This window comes from Cyanistes caeruleus, unplaced genomic scaffold (assembly GCF_971803275.1).
Source record: "Cyanistes caeruleus unplaced genomic scaffold, bCyaCae1.hap1.1 HAP1_SCAFFOLD_76, whole genome shotgun sequence".
Classification (NCBI taxonomy): Eukaryota; Metazoa; Chordata; class Aves; order Passeriformes; family Paridae; genus Cyanistes; species Cyanistes caeruleus.
In genome coordinates this window covers 458,282-480,260 of record NW_028255888.1, presented here as the reverse complement: position 1 = coordinate 480,260, position 21,979 = coordinate 458,282, and the positions used below count along the sequence as shown (strand labels likewise).

The 21,979-nt window shown below is 52.8% G+C and overlaps 3 protein-coding genes and 1 long non-coding RNA gene across 4 annotated transcripts in view; 2 read left to right on the top strand and 2 right to left on the bottom strand.

Annotated features, from left to right (window-relative positions):
* The window catches only part of LOC147646884 (uncharacterized), a 107,458-nt gene extending 87,440 nt beyond the window's left edge, over positions 1–20,018 (top strand). The window contains exon 5 of the mRNA XM_086872697.1: positions 19,212–20,018. Coding sequence (XP_086728823.1) covers positions 19,212–20,018 — 807 coding nt within the window. The remainder of the gene's footprint in view (positions 1–19,211) is intronic.
* The window catches only part of LOC147646881 (uncharacterized), a 450,805-nt gene that overhangs the window by 262,994 nt on the left and 165,832 nt on the right, over positions 1–21,979 (bottom strand). The gene's annotated exons all lie outside the window — the stretch shown is intronic.
* On the top strand, positions 1,662–3,537 carry LOC147646886 (uncharacterized). The gene is made up of 2 exons (XR_015281764.1): positions 1,662–2,800; positions 3,100–3,537. It is a non-coding gene; the product is annotated as an uncharacterized LOC147646886 (long non-coding RNA).
* LOC147646885 (uncharacterized) lies at positions 8,740–10,810 on the bottom strand. The gene is made up of 3 exons (XM_086872814.1): positions 10,590–10,810; positions 9,795–9,969; positions 8,740–9,267 (listed from the first exon to the last, which is right to left on the bottom strand). The coding sequence occupies exons 1-3, from the start codon at positions 10,723–10,725 to the stop codon at positions 9,024–9,026; spliced, it is 555 nt and encodes a 184-aa protein (XP_086728940.1). The 5' UTR covers positions 10,726–10,810; the 3' UTR covers positions 8,740–9,023.

Here is a 21,979-nt window from a genome sequence, read left to right as displayed (position 1 = left end):
GTTGCAAAGAATCATAAACATCCAGTTCCAACCACCCTGCCATGGGCACAGGTGGTGTGCAGACACAACTGTCACTAGAACTGGAAGAACACTTCTCCATGTTGACCTTTTCTTCTCCTGGATTTCAAGCAAAGATAAAAAAATCATCTGGTGAATCACAAATGAATATTGTAGCTCACAGAATTAGGAGCAGGAGTCTCCAGTGGCCCATGGTGTGTCCATTCAACCATTGTTAGATTGTCCAGTTGGACTCAGCCTGGTGCAGCCTGGGCACAGGCACCAGTCTGGTCCATTTCAGCATCCCAAAGTCTTTGTGGTTCCCTGTGCACCCATTGCCTCCTGAATCCATTCTTGAATTCCCAGTTACTGCTGTGCAGGACATGAGAACACAGGAATAGCTTGTTTGGCTCATTCTTGTGTTCGCTGCTCCTGCCTAAAGGAATCATCAGGACTACATGCTGATGTAAAGATATAGCCAAACAGCAAAGATTTTTTCTGTAATGTCTAATACTAAAACCTTGTGTGACTGTTCAGACACTCTAAAATCCAGGGTGAAAATGACAGCTTTGGTATGGAAGAATCCTAGAAATTTTGACATGTGATTTTTCTAGTCAAGGATTTTAATGCCAATGCGGAAACTACAAAAATATTAAAACTTCTCATTTGCAACCCCTTTGAAATGGCATCAGCACACTTACAGGGGACAGGGTGTGACTGCAGGGACAGTACTTGGCAGTTCATGGCTTCAGATGTGGGAGATAAGTATTTTGCCTGGGTTCAACCTGATGTTCATGTTTTCCCAGTGTTTTGATTGACTGGTCATTGCAGGTAAATTTAATAAATGCAAAAGGATGTAAAAGCACAATTTCTGGAGAATGTGCACCTGGGAGAAAATTGGGAGAAAACCTTGAACACAGCCAGCAGGCTCTGGAAAAATTTTAAAAAGTTAAAATTAAAAATAGATGTAGCTCTGTGATTGTCCAGGCAGGACTTTTTGTGTCTGGGGAAAATGTCTGCCTTGTACCAGCTGCACACAGACAGACAGGCAGCAACTGAAGCCTTGAACATCAGAGAGTGGGCTAATGTTTCTCCCAGAAAAACAGACCGAAGATCAGACTGAAATGTGACAGTGCCTCCGTACAATCAAACCATCCTAGGAAACTCAGCAGCTGATGGTGTTTTTGTGCTACTGCAAACCCCTTCCATGGAAAACCTCATTCCAGGAAGGAGCAACATCATCTGACAGATAGCAAGTGGCCAGCAGTAGCTCCAGGAGCTTCCTGCAGGAAGGAGCCCAGCCCCCAATGCACATGGGCTTTGGCTGCCCTCTGGCACAGAAGCCCCTCAGGGGCACAGGTGTCTGGGGCAGGAGATGGGCACCAGCACTGCCAGGGCTCGGGGGGTGGCAGGTCTGCCTCGGTGGGGACTCTGCCACACCTGCTGATTTCAGTGCTGGCTGGGCCCCAGGGCTCAGAGCGGCATTCGTGCCCCTGCCCAGTGCCGCACCCAGGGGCGCCAGCCTGCGCCGCACACACCGCTCCCTTCCCTGGGCCGCACACGTTCTTCTCCAGGCTCCCGTGGCCCCGAGCCAGGTGCCAATGGAGCCCTTGGTATGCGGATAGAAAACCTCTGTAACTCACAGAGTAGTTATGAGAGTAGGTATGAATTTATTCAGTGCTGAGGTGCATGGGGGATATCTCCTCCAAAAGCATGCACACCTTGGAGACTTGTTTCTCCCTTTTTATTCTCTACAAACCAGGGTTACACAGTATGCCTAATACATATTCATTTGCTAACCCTGCCTTTCCCCGCTTCATACTAAAATTAGTTCCACGCCTATTTGCAGCTGCACACTGCTCCTTGTTGGTCACTCTGGTGGTCGTCTGGAGGCCTTTGGGGCTGAAGTCAGCAATTTTCCTGCAGCTGAACTTGTGGCTTAGGGGTCCAAAAGAATCCAAGGAACCCCCCTCATCCTGTGGTGCATTTATGCTTGCATCCTGTTTATGTATTCTAGCTCTTTATCTCATCCTGCAGTCTTTATTCTCTTCCTGCTCTTAGGGGAGCAGTCAGCATTTCACACGGGTTTTGTAGCCTTTCTTTTACTCAAGGCAATTTTTATAAATGATTCCTAATTCCTAATTTCTCTGTTTCACCCTGGCCCACTGGGGCTGTGGGCCGGGTCGGCACCGCGGCTCCCCAGGCAGCACCCGGCCCTCTGCCCCCTCCAGAGCCCGGCGCCAGCGGCTGCTGGCCGGGCCTCAGGGCTGGGCGGGCACGGGAGGCCGGGGCTGGCCGCAGGCAGTGCCCGACCGAGGGGCACAGCCCGCGCCAACCCTTCCCTCCTGCCGCTCTCTGCAGCTGGCACAGGACGAGAGGCGAGCAGCTGAGCACCTGCGCCGGGCCCTGCCGTACCTGCAGAGCCCTCAGGAGTCCCTGCGAGCGGCGGCCATCAGGTTCATGGGTGAGCCACGAACCTGGCTGGGCTCCCTCCCCGCCCCGCCGCAGCTCGGCCCCAGCCGCGGCTGCTGCCCCGGCAGCGGCACCCGGGCCCGGCGCCCTGGAGCCCCGGCTGCCCTCGGGGCTGCTGCCGGCCTCTGGCAGCCGTGCCCTTGGGCTGAGTCAGGATGCGGCACGGGCCCGGGCTGAGCCCTGCCGGGGGCGGGAGGGCGTGTGGCCCCAGGGCTGGCAGCGCCGCTGGCAGGGAGCTGTGCCGCTGGGGCCCTGACAGGCTCTGTGTTCCCAGAGATGGTCGAGGTGCCAATGAGGGGTCAGCAGGAAGAGCTCTAGGCCTTCAGTAAGGGTGAGTGAGTGCTGTCCGTGGGGGCTGGCGGGGGGAGCTGCAGTCTCTGCCCTGGCCACTGAGGGCTTTGCTCCCTGTGTGGACAAGGGGTGGTGAGGGCAGAGCACAGAGAGATTTCAGGGACGTGGGGCGGGGGGTTTGGCGGGTGTGGATTCGTGACCAGGACCTTGCAGCTGATCCCGTTGGCCACTCTCCTCTTGTAACTGGCAAGAGCAGGCTGGGATGGCCTTGGCAGGACATTCTCCTAGGATTCCCACAGGTGCGGGCTCTGATTGTGGCTCTGTTCCTCTCTCTTCCAGCCTTTTAAGCCCTGAGGAGGAATGACAGCCCTTCCCAGACAAACACAGTAGCTCAACTGATATTCTGTGAAAGAGCTGCAGAAGTACACTCATCTGCTGGCTCAGAAGAAACAGTGTTCATTGAAGACCTCCAGATGCCATGGAAGATGAGAACACCTTGACACCAGAAGAGACCAGCTGGAGCTCCAGGCACAGCTAATGATTGGCACAGCTGAGCCTGTGGGAAGCTCATGTGGCTTCAGGCCTCTCCCTGCCTGTAGATAGTTCCCTCCCTGCAGCCCTCAGACACTGCCCACTCCTTCTTTTTCCCTTTCATTCTCCCTCCCTTTTGACAGCTCCATCCCCCCAGCCCTCAGATTGTGCCACCCCCTTTTTTGCCTCTCAGCTCATCCCTTTGCTTTGCCTTCCAGCAATAAACAGTTTGGCTTTTTCACTTAACCTGCATCTGTGTGGAGCTGAAGGGTCACAATTCTGGAGTTCTGTGACACAAATCCTGAGCCCTGAGACACACGGGCCCCTCCTGCTGTTCTCTTCTGCACTCTGTTTTGTTCAGAGATGCAGAGGAACGAGCGCAGATCAGGCTGGATAGGTCCCTGTGCTGAAGGTCCAGTTCCACAACATTGTGGAGTTAAAGGTCTTGCTGAGCACCCTGAGCCTTGGATTTTGGAAGAGCCAAGCTGAGTATGCCCTGAACCCTGCTGTGAGGGGTTCTGTGTCAAGCATCCACAGACAGCAAAGGAGCTTAGAATGCCTGAGGCTTTCAAGAATAGCTTCCTGAAAGCACAGTAATGCTCCATCCCTGCTCAGGATCAGGAAGAGGGCAGAACCAGAGAGCATCTGGGCTTAACAGGGAGCTGTGGGTGTGTCTAAGAGCAAATGAAGCAGCAGCACAGTGGCCGAGACTCGGACGCACAACCGTGCCGGCGTCCGGAGCGCTGTCAGGCAGTGCCGGGATCCCGGCTTTGGTTCTGGGCCCCACAACTGAGGAACTGCAGCCCCTGCCTCAGAGCCTGTCAGAAAGCCAAGCAAGTGAGACCAGAGGGAGGGCATCCTTCCAGTCTCTCTTGGGCATGGCCACAAAACAGCTCCAGCTCCTTCTTCCTCCGCCTCTGTTTGGGCTCTGCTGTTACAAATGGAGACAAGTTTAGACAAGTTCTGCCTTTGTCTCAGCCTTGTGGCAGCAGCTCATTTTGAGGCAGCCTGCACCCCAAATGTCTCTCATTCACAAGTTCTTAAGAATGGCTGATTGGGTTTATTATAAAATGAAATCTTTATTGAATTGAAAAAGGATTAAAAGACATCAGACTTTAAATAGACCACTTAGTACATAGGACAAAACAAAAAGAGCCACTACTAGATCAAAAATACAGTGGACAATAAAGGGTACCTTGTTATAAATCCATGTTGTGATACTGGCTTTTGCAAGTATTAAGATGAATGCTGTATGTTCTATGCTTTTGCAATGTCTTTTTCTCCTGCTAGCAAGTTTTAGGCATAGGTCAAGAAGAATTTTGCACGTTAGGGCAATGTCCTGTCTGTGCAAAGCAAGATAACCTCCAGGAAACAAATGATGGGGCCCAGGCTGCTATCAACACTGACCGCCTGCAGAAGAAGGAAACCCAGCCCAAATAAAAATGTGCTAAAGGGAAATAAAATCTGTAAGACACATGCTCTAAAAAGGCAGATTCAGGGCGTAGACATGAAAAATACTTTCTGGAAAAATATGAATATGCATTAAAACCCCCCAGCAGAATGGGAGTGTTCCAAAGATATCAGGTGTGTTCCTGGCAATGCACCAGGATACCCTGGCTGTTTTAACCCTTTGCTTTATTGTCTTTGTCTCCTAATTGTCTTTTTGTTTATATTAAACCTTTTATAATTTATTAAGTGAGTGAACCTCGTTTTTCACAATAGGAAGGAGTTCTTCACAGAAAGGCTGATTGGGAATTGGAATGGGCTGGCCAGAGGGGAGGTGGTGGAGTCACTGTGTCTCTCCAGTGGTGTGGGGGAGTGACATCAATCTCTGTGCAATAACTGATTTTGCTTTAAAACAATTGCTTCAAAATTGCTTCCTGTTCCACCGTGAGTGTCTGTGCTGGTTTGTATTAGTTGATAGTTGGTGAGGAGGGAAGAAGCCACCCATGCAAATGCTTTTTCTAGGAGGGGGCTGCTAAGAGCTTCCTCTGTGCTTAGCAAAACCAATAGCTGGCTGGCTCTGAGAACTGACAACCTATGAAACCATTTAGAAGCTGGATTCTCCTCTGTGAAATCCACATTTTAAAGACAGTCAAGCCGAGGAAAGCTCTCTGTTGTTTCCAGCTGTGAAGAGTTAACTGGGTGCTGGTCAGGCCGGCCCTGCTCCACCCTGGCCTGCACCGAGCCGGGCTCCGCCAGGCCCCCTTCACCACGGCCCGCGCGGCCCCAGCGGCTGCCAGGCACAGGGAGGGGAAGCCATCGGCCCGCAGCTGAAATTGAAGGAAGCAGGGGCCTGGGACCAGCCATGTGGGCAGAATAGCCACGACTGTTCTGGCCAGGCCCCCTGAGATCTTTGCACAGCTCCAGGGCAGCCTGAAATTCATCACTGTGACTGCTTTTGGACCAGGCAAAAACCATCATGATCATCTGCAGGCCTGGGTGAGATATTAACTATTTCAGTGCACAGATGAGACCTGCAGACCTCGATCCTCCCCTTGGGTGAGAGAAAAGGACAGAGTGAGGACATGTAGAAGACAACATGAAGACGCCAAAGTCAGTAAAGAAGGAGTCAAGTCCCAGATGAAAGGAGAATGAGGAGATGCCTTAGTATTGGGGCTGAAAGTTCTTTTGGTAAGGCAATGGACATGGACTATGATACACTAAAATATCCCCTTTAATTCATTAGAAAATATGGAGAGATGGAGTGTTCAAACTCTAAACATGGGCAGAGGCCTGTAAGAAACGGTCCAGAGTTTCCCTCATCTGCCTCACAACCATTGCAAGAACAGAGACCGAGACCCTGAAGACACCAAGGGACTTTGTGCAGGGGTTCTGGCCTGGTTGAGGTGGAAGCTTGCCAGGTGATTGTTTGCAGGAGTGCTTGCTGTGCTGTCAAGGTACACTGCCTTCATTCCTGCTGGTGAGCAGGGACTTGTAAGGAGCGGCCTGTTCTGTACCTTACACCTGCTTCCCAGAGCAAGGGGTCTCATCAAAATAGCCGAGGAATTTCCCCACCTCTTGGCCAGCTGCCCCTTGCTTTGAAACAGACTGTAAAAATGACTTTTCCACGTTACTTTTTTTGAGAGAGATGGAAGAAGACACCGGCGACCCTGTTTTGTCTGTTGGTAGCTATAACCGCCCCCCCCTCCCCGCTTTTTTCTCCTTGCATTTTGCCTCTTTATCCCTCTCTCCCTCTCTCTCTCCCTATCCTCTATCGCATAACCCTTGTTGCTGGCACTAAAATAAAGATGTATTACTGCTGATGTGATTTAAACTGAAATCCTTTGGTGTCCTTTTTGCAATCTGAGATCAAATGAACCTCTCATGACTCCCACTTGTGTTAGCGGATCGTGACACTCGGGAGCGGGGTGACCCAAGGTGTGGCTTAGAGCAAATGCTCCACGGCACGAGGATATTGGTAGGCGCACGGTGGAGACAAGGATGAGGAGGAGATCTCCAGTATGGGTTCCAAAGGCTTTTACTCCACTGGAGCATCCAGGGACTGAAGACCAAGAACACAACTGAGTGTGGGTTTTTATATGGGGGAGGCCAGAGGGAGGGTACAAAATTTTAACCAATCGGAAGAAACTATGGGAGGAGTGGAAGGTTCCATTCAACAATACAATAGGGGAAACAAGGGGAGCAGAGTGGGTCACATGGGCCAATGGGGAATTGGAGATTAGGGGATTTCCAGAGGGGTGGTTCAGGTAGGAGGCTGGCCTAAGGGAAGACTGACAAATGGGTGTAATGACAGATGGGGAACATGAGAAAACAAGGGCTAGGCTTGAGGCAGGTTGGATTTATAGGTGGGTAGGAGGATACAAACTAGGAGCAAACCAATGACTATGGAGAACAATTGGAGAAACCATTCAAGCAAAGCAGACATCACAACAATAGAACTGTTAACCATTACAGGAGGTGGCATCTTCAAGAGGCTATGGCATGTGAGTGAGCTCTTGCCACATTGACACTCATTGTTCTGCGTGGAAAGGGACATTGAGAACTTGCCTCCAGCATTCTCCATGGATCTCAAACTGTCATGTGCCAGGGCTTCCAGATAATCCATGTTCTGATATCAATCTAGACGGGAGCACAGATCAGAAGCCTTTCCATGGTGCCCCCAGTGGAGCCGCGTCCACCTTTGTCTGTCAGGAAAAGGGATGCGGGAAAAGTGGGCAGGTGCCACCCTGCTCTATTTGTGTGCCAGGCCTGAGCCTCAAGTGTTTCTGGTTTCTTAGGTAATTTCTCCCTGGCTCCTCTTTAATACGAGCAAGAGAATAGCATTGCACAGTCCAGTTTGACAAATAAGGCTTGTGCACAACTGAGTGCTTCCACTAAATTAAAAACCCAATGTGCTTGAAAGCCGACCTTCTGTTTGCTCAGGCCTCCTCACCTCTGTAGATGAGGTGACTTTATGCTGCTGGTATGTGGGTTTTAGGAGTATGTGGGTTTTTATCTGTGATAGAGGTGAGGAAGTGTTGAACTCATTCCAATGAGCTGGCCAAAGCAGTGACTTTAGTGTCTCTTTGACTGGGAAGTAGCACCAGCCTTGTTGAACGCAGGCAGCAGCACGAGCAGGGCTCCTCCAGCAGCAGGGACACACCATGAACCAGGAGGGGACCGTGGCACCAGAGGGGACCGTGGCACCAGAGGGTACCGTGGCACCAGAGGGGACTGTGGCACCAGAGGGGACTGTGGCACCAGAGGGGACCGTGGCACCAGCCGTGCCCAAGGCCTGAAAAGGGTGGCAAAGTCAGGTGGTGCTGCCTGGCTGCATGAACAGCTCAGGCAGGGCATGGTGAGGAGCCAGGTCTGGGGGCCATCCAAGAAGTCCTGTCAAGAGCAAATGGTTCTAATATTCTCTCTGGGAAAAAAAAGGAGCAATCTTTAGAGTGAACTGAAGTGCTAATAAATATTTGCTCACATATGGTGGGGTTTCTCTGCAAATGGGCTTTGATGGGAAATTTCTGACCACATTTAGTTTTGCTCTTTAAGTTGAGCAACTGAGGAGCTTTGTTGAGGAATGGAGAATTGTTTCTAGCTCAGTATTTTCTCAGGAGGAGCCTTACATTTTAGCACAGGAGGAAGATAAGGCAAAGGTTTAAAAGCTTTCCCCTCCTGAAGTGACACACTTTCTGAGGAGTCTGAGGAGAATTCCCCTCAGCCTCTGCCAGGGCTGTTTGCCTCCTCTGCAGGCTCAGGATTCTGGGAGTTCCAGGAGCCTCAGCTGCCACGGTATTTTCCTCTGAATATTTCTTGTTGTGCAGTATACAGGGAGAATATTTTGTGTGAGATTCTCCTCTGGGCTTTGAGGTGAATCTCAGTAATTCTGTTGATTTTCATGTCCAGATGAACTTTTGGTAGATAGGAAGGAAAAGGGAAGAGGCACCATGGAAAATTAATTGCTCAAAATTTGAGTGGCCCAACCACACTAAAACTGAAGTCTAAACTGAAAGAAAACTTTTATTTTTTTTTTCCTTGGTAGGTGGGTTACAACATGAAGGGTAAATAAAGGTCTTTGAAAAGGTTCAGCCAGAACCCAGCTGTATGAAAATCAAAAGGGATAAGACAGGGCATGGGAAGAATCTTCAGCCCTTCCCGTTGAAGGTAAAAGAGTAGGACAAGTGCCTCTGGCTGTTACCCACAGGTAATGTGTTATTTGTAGCCAAGAGCAGATGCCCCAAGCTGCTGGTGGCCCAAGCCCTGCCATGGCTGTCCCACTTTCAGTCCTAGCTGGACCAGGGTGGCTGGCTCGGGAGGGGAGGAGGTGGGGGGATCTCAGGGGGCTTCCTCTTCACAGCCGGGCTGGGGGGCCGTGGGGGAGGCACGGAGTGCTGGTGCTCTGCTTTCCAGGTCGACTCCTGCTTCTGAGGCCACATCTGAGAGTTGATGAACGAGGCAATCTCTGGGCTCCCTGAGGGCAAGGGAGAGTCACACCTTCTTGGCTGGTATGCTGGAGCTGCAGCAGGGTGACTGTGGAGAGAGGAGGTGGCTGAGGCCCCCAGCTGCCGTGGGCACTCAGGGACCCTCCTGCACAGCAGGGCCCAGAGCGGCCAAGGCTCCCCAGCACGGCTGGAGCTGCTGGCACAGCTTGGCCCAGCTGGACAGCTGCCCCTCAAGGCCCTGGCAACCAGGGGATGGCTCTGGGCAGGGTCCCTGGCCAGGAGCGGGCCCCAGAGCGCCTCTGCCTTTCAAGGGCAATCTCGTCCCCGCTCTTTCTCCTGCCCACCTTGCTTTGCCTCTGCCCGCTGCTCCTGGGGCTGCTCTTGGCCAGGCAGCCTCAGTGGGAGCCAGCACTGGCTGCAGCCCCAGCGGGCTCCCCAGGACAAGGCCCAGCAATTAAGAGGCCAATGAAAGGCCTGGGCAGCAGCAGAACTCTCAGCAGAGTTATTTGGGCAACCACTGATTACCCACAAGTGCACAGCAGCCTCACTGGGAATGTTTCCTGACTATGAGCAGCCTTTCAAGAAGCTGGAGGGTGGAGATGAACAACAACTTACCGTTTCTTGTCCTTCCACCACTGGAATCCAACATAGCACAGGAGCATGGAAAGTGGCACTGTGAACAGTGTCACTGCTGTGCCTATCATGCAGGACTTGCGCACATCCTGCGGGCAGAACACTCTTGGGGTGCTTGGTGGATTCTCAGCATTTATACTGGACTTGCCAAGTGCATCTGTGGGAGCAATGAGCAGCATGAGCCTGTGCTGTGCTCCATTGCTGAGCTGGCAGCACGGTGGATACGGCCAGGACATTCTCTGTTTCCCCAGAGCTGGGGCCTGCAGGCACCTTGCCACCCCTTGGCACAGGCTGTGCCACCCAACAAAGCCCAGAAGGCCGAGAGCAGAGCCCGGGACAGCACAGCTGCTTGGGCAGTGGCTCCTTCCAGGGACACGGGCCAAACCCATCCCTGAGCAGCCACTGCCACCCCTGACCCTCCCTGCTCTCTGACAGCTCCCCCAGCCCAAGGGGACAGAGCCAGGCCCTGTCAGGGCCCAGTGCATCCCCTGCCCGGTTGGGAGCCAGGGCTGGCTGTGGCCCTGGGCTCACGGCAGGGCTCCCACTCTGGGCTGCTCCTGTGTCTTGGGCCTCTGGATGCTTAGGGCCAGCTCCAGGAGCAGCTGCTGGGGGAGAGATGTTGGTGCACAAGTCCCGATTCCCAGGGGCTGGGAATGAGCTCCAGAGGCCTGGAAGCCGCGGCACCTCCAGCTTTGGCTGCTGCCGGGCCATGCAGGCCCTGAGGGAAGAGCTGCTGGCACACAGCCCTGCCGAGGGAGAGCCCAGCACAGCAATTACCTCCTGTGCCTGGGCCTGGCATCTCCTCCTTTCCTGCAACAGGAGCTGGCACAGGGCCATTCCTTCCTCTAGCATATGCCATCATCTGCACAAACATCTGCTCCAGCACTTGAGAAAGGAAAAGGGACAGCTGCATAAGATAAAACTGTTCACCATTAGGGGAGGTGGTATCTTCAGGAGGCAATAGTTGTCAAAGTCATGGATAAGGGTCAGGAAAATACCCAGGTTATTGGGGCTGGGCCAGGGCCCTCCCTCCTCCAAACAGTCCCTACACCTGATCTAGCCCAAGACAGAAATTTCAGGGGATCTCAGGGTGTGCATGGCCCACGCTGCAGTTTGGGCTCCCTGTCAGCTGATGCCAAATGCCTTCCTGCAGAGGTTGGGGAGAAGCTGCAGCCAGGCCAGGCTGGGAAACAGCCCTGCAGGCCATGAAAGCAGCAGTGGGGCAGCAAGGCTGCCATGGATCCCTTCCTGCTGTGCCGGGCACGGCGTGTCCTGATGTGCCCCTGGCCGCTGAGTGTCAGGAGGAGGCTGAGGGACATGAACCCACCACGGCGTCTCTCCAGATCACTCAGCATCTTGTCCAGAAGTTGGGATGCCTCCAGGGATTTCTTGTCTTCCATCTCTTTGTTCTTCCATCTTGGAGGACCTTAATGGAAAGTAGTTCCATTTCTCCATCAGTCCAGAGTGGCAATGAGTGCACCTGGGTGACTGGTGCCCTCCAAGGCACTCCCTCCTCTCTGCCTTCCACTCAGGAGCAGGAGCAGGGGGATCACGTGCCTGCAGTGTCCCCAAGTGTCCCCACAGTGGGAAGGAAGGAGCCCCTTGCATGGCAGTCAGGGGAGAAAGGTCTCCCTGGAGCTGCCAGCAGCTCTGAACTGAGCCCCAGGCAGGGCCAGGGCTTGGCAGCAGCAATGGGAGCAGCTCAGGCTCCCTGGGGCTGGCAAAGGAGCCACCGGAGGCACAGCCCCGGGGCACAGCCCTGGGCCCAGCCTCTTCCTCTCTGCTCTTCTCTGTGCCTGCACAGAGCACATGGAAGGTGACACTGGCATTGCACATAGGAGGAGATTGACAGCTAAATGCTCCTTCCTCCCACTGACAGCAATGCTGTGGGATCACTCAGGGCTCCAGAAGGGAGCAGAGCGAAGTTTCCAGAATCCATCAACCTTCAGACTCTTGAGGGAAATGGCATGAGCGTGAGCTCTTCCCACACTCACACTGATAATTCTGTGCAGAAATGGACATAGAGAACTTGCCTCCAGCATTCTCCATGGGTCTCAAACCATTATGTGCCAGGGCTTTCAGATGCTCCATGTCACGATCCCAATCTAGAAGGGAGCACAGATCAGAACCATTCCATGGTGAGCTGGGATCCCCTTCTGCCTTAGGGAACTGGGCACTGCAAGGGGGTCATGGAAGGCCATGGGAGCCAGATGTCAATGGACATGGCCAAAGCTGCAGAGGGGCCTGGGGAGCTCCAGGCTGGCCCTGGACACTCTCAACACCTTTTCCATGCTCTGTGCAAAATCCCTGAAAGGCAGGCACTGCCAAGGTGCAGAGATTTACAGCTCAAGCCTCAGCAGGGCTCAGGCCCAGAGGCACAGCAATTACCTCCTGGGGCTGTGCCTGGCATGGCCTCCTTTCCTGCAGCAGAGGCTGCCCATGAGCCACTGCTTCCTCCGGGAAAAGGCACCTTCAGCACAGCCTTTGGGTTCATCTCTGGAGAAAGGAAAAGCCACAGCTGGATCAGATGGAACCATTCCCCTTTCAGGGAAGTGGTGTCATCATGATGGGATACTAGTCGAGGTCAAAGATAAGGATTAGGAAATCATATAAACTTATGGGATTGGCCAGAGCCCTCTCTCCTCCAAACAGCCCCTACACCTGATCTAGCCCAAGACCAGGAAATTGCAGGGGATCTCAGGATGTGCATGGCCCACGATGCAGTTTGGGCTCCCTGTCAGCTGATGCCAAATGCCTTCCTGCAGAGGCTGGGGAGAAGCTGCAGCCAGGCCAGGCTGGGAAACAGCCCTGCAGGGCATGAAAGCAGCAGCGGGGCAGCAAGGCTGCCATGGATCCCTTCCTGCTGTGCTGGGCACGGCGTGTCCAGATGTGCAGAGAAAGCCCCCAGCTGCTGAGTGTCAGGAGAAGGCTGAGGGACATGGACCCACCTTGTCCTCCCTGCAGCATTTCCTTCAGCATTTGCTGCCTGGTATTGGATGGCTCATGGGGTTTCCAGTGTCCTGCAGCTTTGTTCTTTCCTCTTGGAGGACCTAATTAAAAAAATATATATCCATGTCCCAGGAATGGATCCTAAAAATCAGGGTTCAGCTTGTGGGATCAGCAAGGATACCATACTCACCCCTGTGACGGGAGCTGGGCTTGCGTGCAGCATCCAGCCCAGGAGCCTGGAAAGTCCTCCCTGCAGACACACCTGTAACTCAACAGTCACAGAAGCTTCTGTCATGTCTGCTGATCTGCACAGGCAGCACTGAGCCGCAGGAGTGCTGAGGGGATCACGCAGGGCGAGGGTAACACACGTGCACAGCTCTGTCCTGGCACCTGCAGCGATGCTGCCCTGGCTGCGATTTGGGCTCTGAGCTGGCAGCTCTCCCAGGGGGAAAGGCCTTGACCTACCCTCACCATCTCCCAGAGCCTCAGTCCTGGATGTGGGTTGAGAAGCCAGATCACCTTCACCAAGAGGCTTGGCTGCAAAGAAAGGCAGGACAGAAGAGCTCCCGTGGCTCTGTAGGAGATCCTCAGGCTCCCTGGGGCTGGCAAAGGAGCCACACGAGGCACAGTCCCGGGGCACAGCCCTGGGCCCGGCCCCTTCCCTCTCTGATCTTCTCTGTGGCTGCACAGAGCACACGGAAGGAGACACTGGCATTGCACATGGGAAGAGATTAACAGCTAAATGCTCCTTCCTCTCACTGACAGTAATGCTGTGGGATCACTCAGGGCTCCAGAAGGGAGCAGAGTGATGTTTCCAGAATCCATCAACCTTCAGACTCTTAAGTGAAGTGGCACGTAAGTTCTTGCCACTTCGACAGTGATTATTCTGTGCGGAAAGGGACATTGAGAACTTGCCTCCAGCATTCTCCATGGGTCTCAAACCGTCATGTCCTAGGGCTTCCAGATGCCCCATGTCACGATCCCAATCTAGAAGGGAGCACAGATCAGAACCATTCCACGGTGTGCTAGGATGCCCTTCTGCCTTAGGGAACTGGGCACTGCAAGGGGGTTGGGTAATGCCATGGGAGCCAGATGTCAATGGACATGGCCAAAGCTGCAGAGGGACTTGGGGAGCTCTAGGCTGGCTCTGGTCACTCTCCACCCTCTTTATAGGCCCCATGCAACATCCCTGGAGAGGCAGCAGGACCAGCCCAGGGGCTCTGGGGACTCTCTCCCTCCCACAGAGGAAACCCTCCCTCAAGCCCTGGGGAAAACCATCCCCAACGCTTCCCAGGGAGAAGGAAGTGCTGTCCCAGGAAAGGGAAGCCAGGCCCTGGGCTCACCTGCTCCCTGTGCTCGCCACGGAGCAGCCTGGGCAGCCCTGTCAGGCAGGGCCACTGCCAGGAGGAGCAGGAGGAAGAGGCGCAGAGCAAAGGCCATGGTGCCTTGTCCACTGCCAGTCCTGCAGCTCTTGCTGCCACCACTGTCCTGACACCGCTGTCCCAATGTCAGCACCACTGCTGCCACAACAGTCGTGGTCAAGGACTGACTGCTCGGTCCTTGTGGTGCTGTGCAACCACAGGGCTCTGGGACCTCTGTGACCTCAGAGCCTGCTGTCACCTCAGCCTGCTGTCACCCCAGAGACTGCTGTGACCTCATGGCCTTGGCTGTACCTCCTGCAAGTGTACTCCCATCTGTACTCCAAACTGTACTGGACTGATTGTAAATCTTTGACTTCATCAAAGGGTCATTGCTAAAGAAAACCTTGGTTTTCCCTGCTGACATTGCTGGTCATGTTCTGTCCCATGAGATGCTCTTGATGGTTGCCTCTTTTCCTGGGCATGGCACTGGAGGAGGTCCAGGCCCAGGTGATGCCACTGAAGGAAATGTGCCCTCAGCCCAGGGACACTCAACACAAACTCCCCCAGCCCCTCGGGGCCCCGCTGCTGGTCACAGCAGCCCCTGCCTGGCTCCTGCCTGCCCACACCGTGGTCAGCCCCGCCTGCTCCTGGACATGGAGCTCAGCCAGGGCTGGTGCTGTGTGGGCTTTGCTGGTGGTACCAGCCAGACACTGGGGTGACAGCTCCATCTCTTTATTGGAACAGAAGAGCTGTGTCAGGCCCTGCCCTGGCAGGAGGGACCCACCTTCAGTCCAGGCCACAGAGCAGGGCGGGTCCCTTCAGGGACACAGGGCCTTGCTTTGGGTGGTGGCAGCATCTGCACAGCAGCAAGCTGATAATGCAGCTGTGACAGGGACATCACGTATGGGCATGGAGATGTGAAATGTGTGGTACAGGTGTCCCTGAGGGAGGTGTTTGGCCTTTCCTTTGAAGCTGCAGAGGGGAACCTGTTGAGAGAGGAGATGGCTGAGGCCCCAGCTGCAGCTGGCACACAGGGACCCTCTTGCACACTGGGAGATTCTCACTGTGCTCACAGTTTCCCTCAGAAGACTAAGAGCTGAATGTGGATGGGCTTAGCAACTGGTCTGCAGGCCAAACAATTGAGGTAGCAAAAGAAGAAATTGAGAAAATACAAGTTTACCCATAGCAAGGAAGAAAGCAAGGCCGTTAGCATGGAAACCAATAAAAAGGTGCATAAGGCGTATTTGCAGTGGTAATAAATGGAATTGGTTCGTGCTAACTAAATTGTAGCTGTTATTAAAGTTATGATTAGAAACAATCAAGAATCAGTGTTACAAAGCAGATGTACCCCTTTGCAGATGTCACATGTCAAAATTAAGGTACAGGATGGAGTTTAGAAGATAAATGGTGTCTCAAGACCAAAATGGCCTTGAGATGGACCAAAATTAGAACAAATTTAGGCATTGGGCGTAAAGATTAGTAAATATAAGGCTAATTAGTAGACTAACATAACACAAGGCTTAGTACGCACACGCAAACCTGTAAGGTTATCTAAAGGACAATGAGGAAAAGGAGAAGCCTTCACCAAAAGACCACCAAAAGAAGACTGAAGACCTTCTGACAACAAGTGAGGCATGTGCCATGAATAAAAATGATGTAAAGTCAGAAAAATCAGAAATAGGAGGAAACTTACAGGAAACATTAATGAATATGTATAAGCATACAGTATATGAGTTTAGCTTGAAGTGCTTTGTTTTGAACGTGAGGCAGGGTGGGAAGCCTCCATACCCTGGTGGGTTTTGCTTATGCTTTAATCATACTTAATTACTAGTAGATTATATATATAAATTTTAATTTTTTATTAAACTGTATTATTTTACTAAACTATATTCCTTTATACCACATTGCTATTCAGATTAGTAAATTGTATTCATTTTTAATTAAACTGCCATTAAGCCAAGGGACCTAGTTGTCAAAATTCTAATTTCATTTATAACAGTATTTTAACAAAGAAGGCTGGTACAACAACATTGGTATTTAACAACCGTGACACAATATGAGCTATATTAACAAAGAAGGCACCTTATGATGACAACATTCTACTGTTCAAACTGTAAAATATCTTTCTGTACTGATCAGGAGGTCAGGATTTACTCTTTACAATCCTGATGCTGAATATCTCCTTAGGGAGTCTGGTCACAAAGAAGAATGAATCCCTCGTGAGCTGCCCCTGTTTGGACAACCTGCTCCTCACCCCGAGCCTCAGCATGTCTGACATGGCCCACCTGGGACTGACATCCTAAAACATTGATAACATTTATCAACTTCTCTTTATCAATAAAATTGAATTAATTAATAAAAATAAAATTTTATTATTTTATAATAATATTGTTCTGTATTTTTATAACCTAATTTTTATATTTATATAAAATAATTGATACATTTTTAGCAACTAAAAACATTATTGGTCCTTGGTTCAAAGTTCCACCTTCATTAATTAATTGATCACTATTTCTCCCTCCTTATGCTAATTACACCTATTTTTAGTCCTTTGATCATATTTTTTAATCATTTTCTCAGATTGGGTAAAAGGGATCACTTTGGGATCCATGGAAACTTTTCTGGGGAACATTTGGGGCAGTTTTGTGTCTGGGGAGGGAATTTAGAGAGAACTTAGTGGTCTGGAGGACACTTGGGGGAGTCGGGTGGGCACTTGGAGGGGTACTTAGGGATTCTGTGGGACAATTCGGGGCCTGGGGGAGCACTTGGGGGTCCAAAGGGGCGCTTGGGGGTCAGGGACGTGAATCTGGGGGCCCTTCGGGGACCAGGCGGGCACTTGGGGGGCTGTAACGGGGAATCTATGGGTCGCGGGGGATGATGGGAGCTGTAGGCGCCGATGTAAAACGGTTTAATGCGGCCGCGGAGCATCACGGGAGTTATAGGCACAGCTCCAATGGGTTCCAGTGGGGCGTGGGGCATGACGGGAGATGGAGTCCCGGCTGCAATAGCGTTTTACGGGCGTCGCAGAGCATGATGGGAGCTGTAGTCCCGTAAGTGGCTCGGAAGGCGCATTTGGCGATGTGGGGAGGTACTTGGAGAGCATTTCTGCGTCCGAGCCGTGGCTGCAGGTCCTCGGGGCGAATGTATACGGCTCGGGAGCACCTGGGGAGAACCTGGGGAGCTCTGACTGGGCTCTTTAGGGCGCGGTGCACAGCAGGAGGTTTGGGCGCGGAACTGTGTTCTGGGATGATGGGAGATGAATTCTCAGCAGTGTCTGGAAGGGGCATCTGTGAGGTCGGGAGCATTCAGTGATCCAGGGACGTTTTGGGGGGTCCAGAACGGGCGCTATGGGGGCACTCGGGGATCCTGAAGGGTCTGGGGGACACATGGGACCTATGGGGGGCGATCCCAGGGTTCTGGGGAGCGCAGGGCATGTTCCCAGTTCCTCACAACCTGGTCTCAATTGCCCCCTGCAGGCTCCTACTCACTGCCAGGACGATCCCAGTATGATATCCCAGGATGATGTCAGTACACAGCCAGTGCAATCTCAGCCACTGCCAGGATGATCCCAGTACAAACCAGTCCCTGCCAGTGCTGCCACTCCTGGGATCCCCCAGCCCTCTCTGTGTTCCCCCCTCCCACATTTCCCCAGAGGAGCCCCAAGGGCTGGCAGTCCCCAGCCAGGGTCCCCAGCCAGCCCAGTTTTGGGGGATCTGCAGCCCCCAATTTTCCCAGTTTCCCTCTCCTTTTCCCTGGGCCGGGTTCCCTCCATCCCCAGCGGGTGGGAGCAGCGGAGAGCCCCGCGCTGCCCATCCCGACCTGTCCTGGCTCCATCCCCGCTCCTGCTGTGGGCTGTGAAGGGTTCGGGAATGGGGCACCGAGGGTGTCACTGCTCCTGGGGGAGGAGGGGGAGGGATGGAAGAGGAGGGATGAAGGAGAGCAAGACAGGATGGAAGTAGGAGAAGGGAGTGGTGTTAGGGAGGAGGTGGAGGAGGGAGGAAGAGGCGGAGCAGGAGGAAGAGGAAGAGGAGGGACAGAGGAGGATCAGGGAAAGGAGAAGGAATCACAAGGTCCAGCACACCCTGAATTCACAACCCCCACCCGTGGGATCATCACCCCGCATCCCACAGCTGACCGGGGTGGGGGAGCTTGGCCCTGGTATCCTGGAGGGTTCCTGGGTTGGGTTTTTTTGTGGGTGATGTTTGAAGAATGAAGAACTCCAAAGCTGTATGCAAAATGCCCCTTGGGGGAACATTGGGGGGGTCCTGGTGGCAGCTGCTGGCAGAGGCAGCCTGGAGGAGCAGAGCCCTGTGTCCCCCAGGACCCCAAAGTGGGGAGCCCAGAGAGGAGGTGCTCTGCAATTTGTTGGACCCTCAACCGCCTGGAGAGGGGCAGGGAGAACTCCTTGGACCCCCTGCACCCCAAAGCAGAGAATAAGGGGAGAAGGGACTCTGAAGCCCCAAAAACCTCCAGCATCCCTAAGTGCTGAGATGGAAACGGGTAACTTCTTGGATTCCTGGCACTCCCAGCAGCCTGGGGAGGGCAGGGACTGAGTAGATTGGGGACCCCCAGTGCAAGCATGACCTCCAGGAGCTGGGATGGGAGGGAAACCCTGAACACCAAAGGGGAGAGAACAGAGATGGGGAACTTCTGGGAGGCATTTTCAGGGCTGAATCTTGGTGTTTGGGGTTTTTTATGGACTGCAGATGCTTGTTGACTTCTAGAGATGAACATGGGCAGAAGGAACCCCCTCAGCCGATGTGCTCATGAATCGTATTTTTCCCCAAGCCAGGATTTCCCATTCCCAAACCTTGGCTGGATGGAAGAAGAGGCTACAAGGAAGAGGAAGATGCCCCAGGACACCCAGGCAGGTGAGGAGGAAGTCAGTGCCCCTTTCCCCCTCTCTCCTGCTCCATCTCCCAGCCCAGCATGGCCCCCAGCTGCAGGACAACCCCGCTGCCAACGCCGTCCTGCTGTGGATGCACTGGGGGGATCTCCTTCCCCTTCCCTCTGGCACGGAGGCAAATCCCATCCTCTCCTTGTCCTTCCTCCCCCAGACAAGGAGCTGAGGATGGAGACCAGGGAGGACAAATCCCCACGGCAGAACCTCATGGTACAGGCTGATTTGAGCAGCTCCACAGCACAGAAATCCAATGGGGAGGAAAAGCCCTGGAGATCCCACAGGAGGAGGGGCTCCAAACCCATCCCAGGGTGCTCTGAGGAGGAAAGACCCACCCTGTGCCGGGAAGGCGGCCGGAGATACAGCCAGGCCTCTGAGCTGGTGGTCCATGAGCAGCTTCAGGATGGGGAGAAGCGCTACAAGTGCTTGGAGTGTGGGAAGAGCTTCAGCTACAGAAACAGCCTGATCCACCACCAGATGATCCACACTGGGGAATGGGCCTATGAGTGTGGGAAATGTGGGAAGGGCTTCAGCTGCAACTCCGACTGCATCCATCACCAGTGCATCCACACTGGGGAGAGGCCCTACGAGTGTCCCGAGTGTGGGAAGAGGTTTCAGACCAGCTCTCATCTCCTCCAGCACCAGTGGATTCATACAGAGGAGAGGCCTTTCCACTGCCCCGACTGTGGTGGGGGCTTCAAGGACAACTCCAACCTCAATAGGCACCGGTGCATCCACATTGGGGAGAGGCCCTATGAATGTCTCCAGTGTGGGATGAGGTTTCGCATCAGCTCCACTCTCCTCGTGCACCAGCGGATTCACACAGAGGAGAGGCCCTTCCGCTGCCCTGACTGCGGGAAGGGCTTCAAGCGAAACTCCCACCTCATCTCCCACCGGCGCAGCCACAGCGGGGAGAGGCTCTACAAATGTCCCCAGTGTGGGGAGAGCTTCACCCAGAGCTCTAACTCAACCAGACACCAACAGAGGCACCACTAAGGGAAGCCCTGCGAGTGCCCCAAGTGCAGGAAGAGCTTCATATGCTGCTCCAGCTCCATCCCCCATCAGAGGACCCACGTTGGGCAGAGCCCTGATGACCCACATTACCAGTGATCTGTGTTGGGAAGACACTGGGCTGGTGGTCATTTTAGTTTGGTTTCAATTATCTTTTGGTTCATCTTCATCCTTGTAAAACAGACAAAATTGGGGTAAAAATCAACAAATTCATCAAAAGCATCTTAAGCCTCACTTTTTACTAGTGTTTCAAGGGAATCTGGGATTTAGGGAGAAACTTGGGGGTTGTGGCGGTATTTGGTGTAGTTGTCTCCATTTCTTGGCATTCAAAGGGATGAGAGGGTTTGATCTGCCACCTCTAAACCACTCCAAAATTTTACCATTCCACAGCCTCTAAGGGTGTGATGCCTTAAGCTTTAGCTTTCATATTTTTCATATTCTGCACTGGCTAGGTTTTTAGTTTTGAACTTCATATTAAGTGTTGGTGAGCTCTCTTCACAGAGTAGGTAGACAAAACAATTCCTTTTCTAGCTTGATACTAAGGGCAGTCATTACAAGTTTCAGGCCCAAAAGCATAAACAAGGGTGGACTAAAGGAAGAAAACAAGAAGGATGGGACTTCACCATCTGAAGCTGTAATTGGACAATGAACCCAAATATGCAGATGGACCTAAGCTTACAAAAATGTGAGACCTTACAATGAGTAGTTCATCCATTTTTGTGGCCATTTTTGGTTGATCTTGGGTGTAGCCCTGGCCAGGCTCTTGTATACCCAAGGTATATCCTTTAAGGCCTTATAATAAACTTTATTCTTACCTCTGTGCAGCCTCTGTTCTAGGTCAGCCTTCTGAAGGCATCAGGTGGAATGGGGTTGGAAGGGGACTGGGCGAAGTGGGATGCAAATCAGGTGGGGTGAGATGGGCATTGGGTGGGGCAGGATGGGTGGGATAGGGATTGGGAGGTATGAAATGGGCAAAATAGGGGTTGGGAAGGAGGTCTTGATGTCCAGCAGAGATGAGATGGGTTGGCCTTGGGATTGGGGAGGTGGGGTGGGGTCTGGAATGAGACAGCCAAAGTTTGGGGATGATGAAGGGAGGGGGAGCCCATTACTGAGTGAGCTTTTGTGTGAGGTGCCCCTGCCCAGGGAGGCAAAGATTTGGTTTCAAATGAACATGATTAAAGTGAGAGGTGTGGGCAAGAGGGAATTCCATCCCTCTGCCTTGGAGTATGGGCCCTGCAAGCCCAGGAAGAAATTCCATCCTGGACCCCTCATGGGATGGCAACCCAGGGATTTCTGATTGTGTTTGGGCCCCTGGTGTTTCTCCCTTGCTGTGTTCCCAGTGGTCCCTAACCTTGAACTCCACCCTGATTCTCCAAACCCATCTCCCTGCCTCTGTTCGGGGCTGTCTCTGGATCTGAGTTTGTTCCTCTGCTGAATAAATGTTTTCCTGAGCAGAATCCCGTCTTGTTGGTGTCCCATGCCAGTTCCTGGTAACTATAGCCTCCCTGGACATGAACCTGCGGCCCTGGAACGCAAAACCCTGCAAAATTAAGACCCTCCCCAGACCTCCAAAATCCCAAAATTCCCTAAAATTCACCCAAAACTCCCCAAATTCCCTTAATTTCCCTATAATGCTCTTTTTGTCCCCCTCTGCTGCCTCTGCAGATGGTGTCTTGGGGACAACTCCAGGAATTTGGAGGGGGTCTCTCCTCCTCTTCCATCCCCAAAAACCCAGCACTTTTGTGAAAAAAAATCCCAACAATCCCTTGGATTCAAGGGGATGTTGCCTCATTTTTTATGCATTTTGGGGGGGTTCCCCCCTAATTTGTCAGTGTTTTTTGCCATTTTTTGGAGGTTTTGGCATTTTTCAAAGTGAGCTTTTTTGGGGGGGGTTCCCCCAATTTTTTGGAGGTGGGTGCCTCAATTTTTTTCTGGGGGTTCACCCC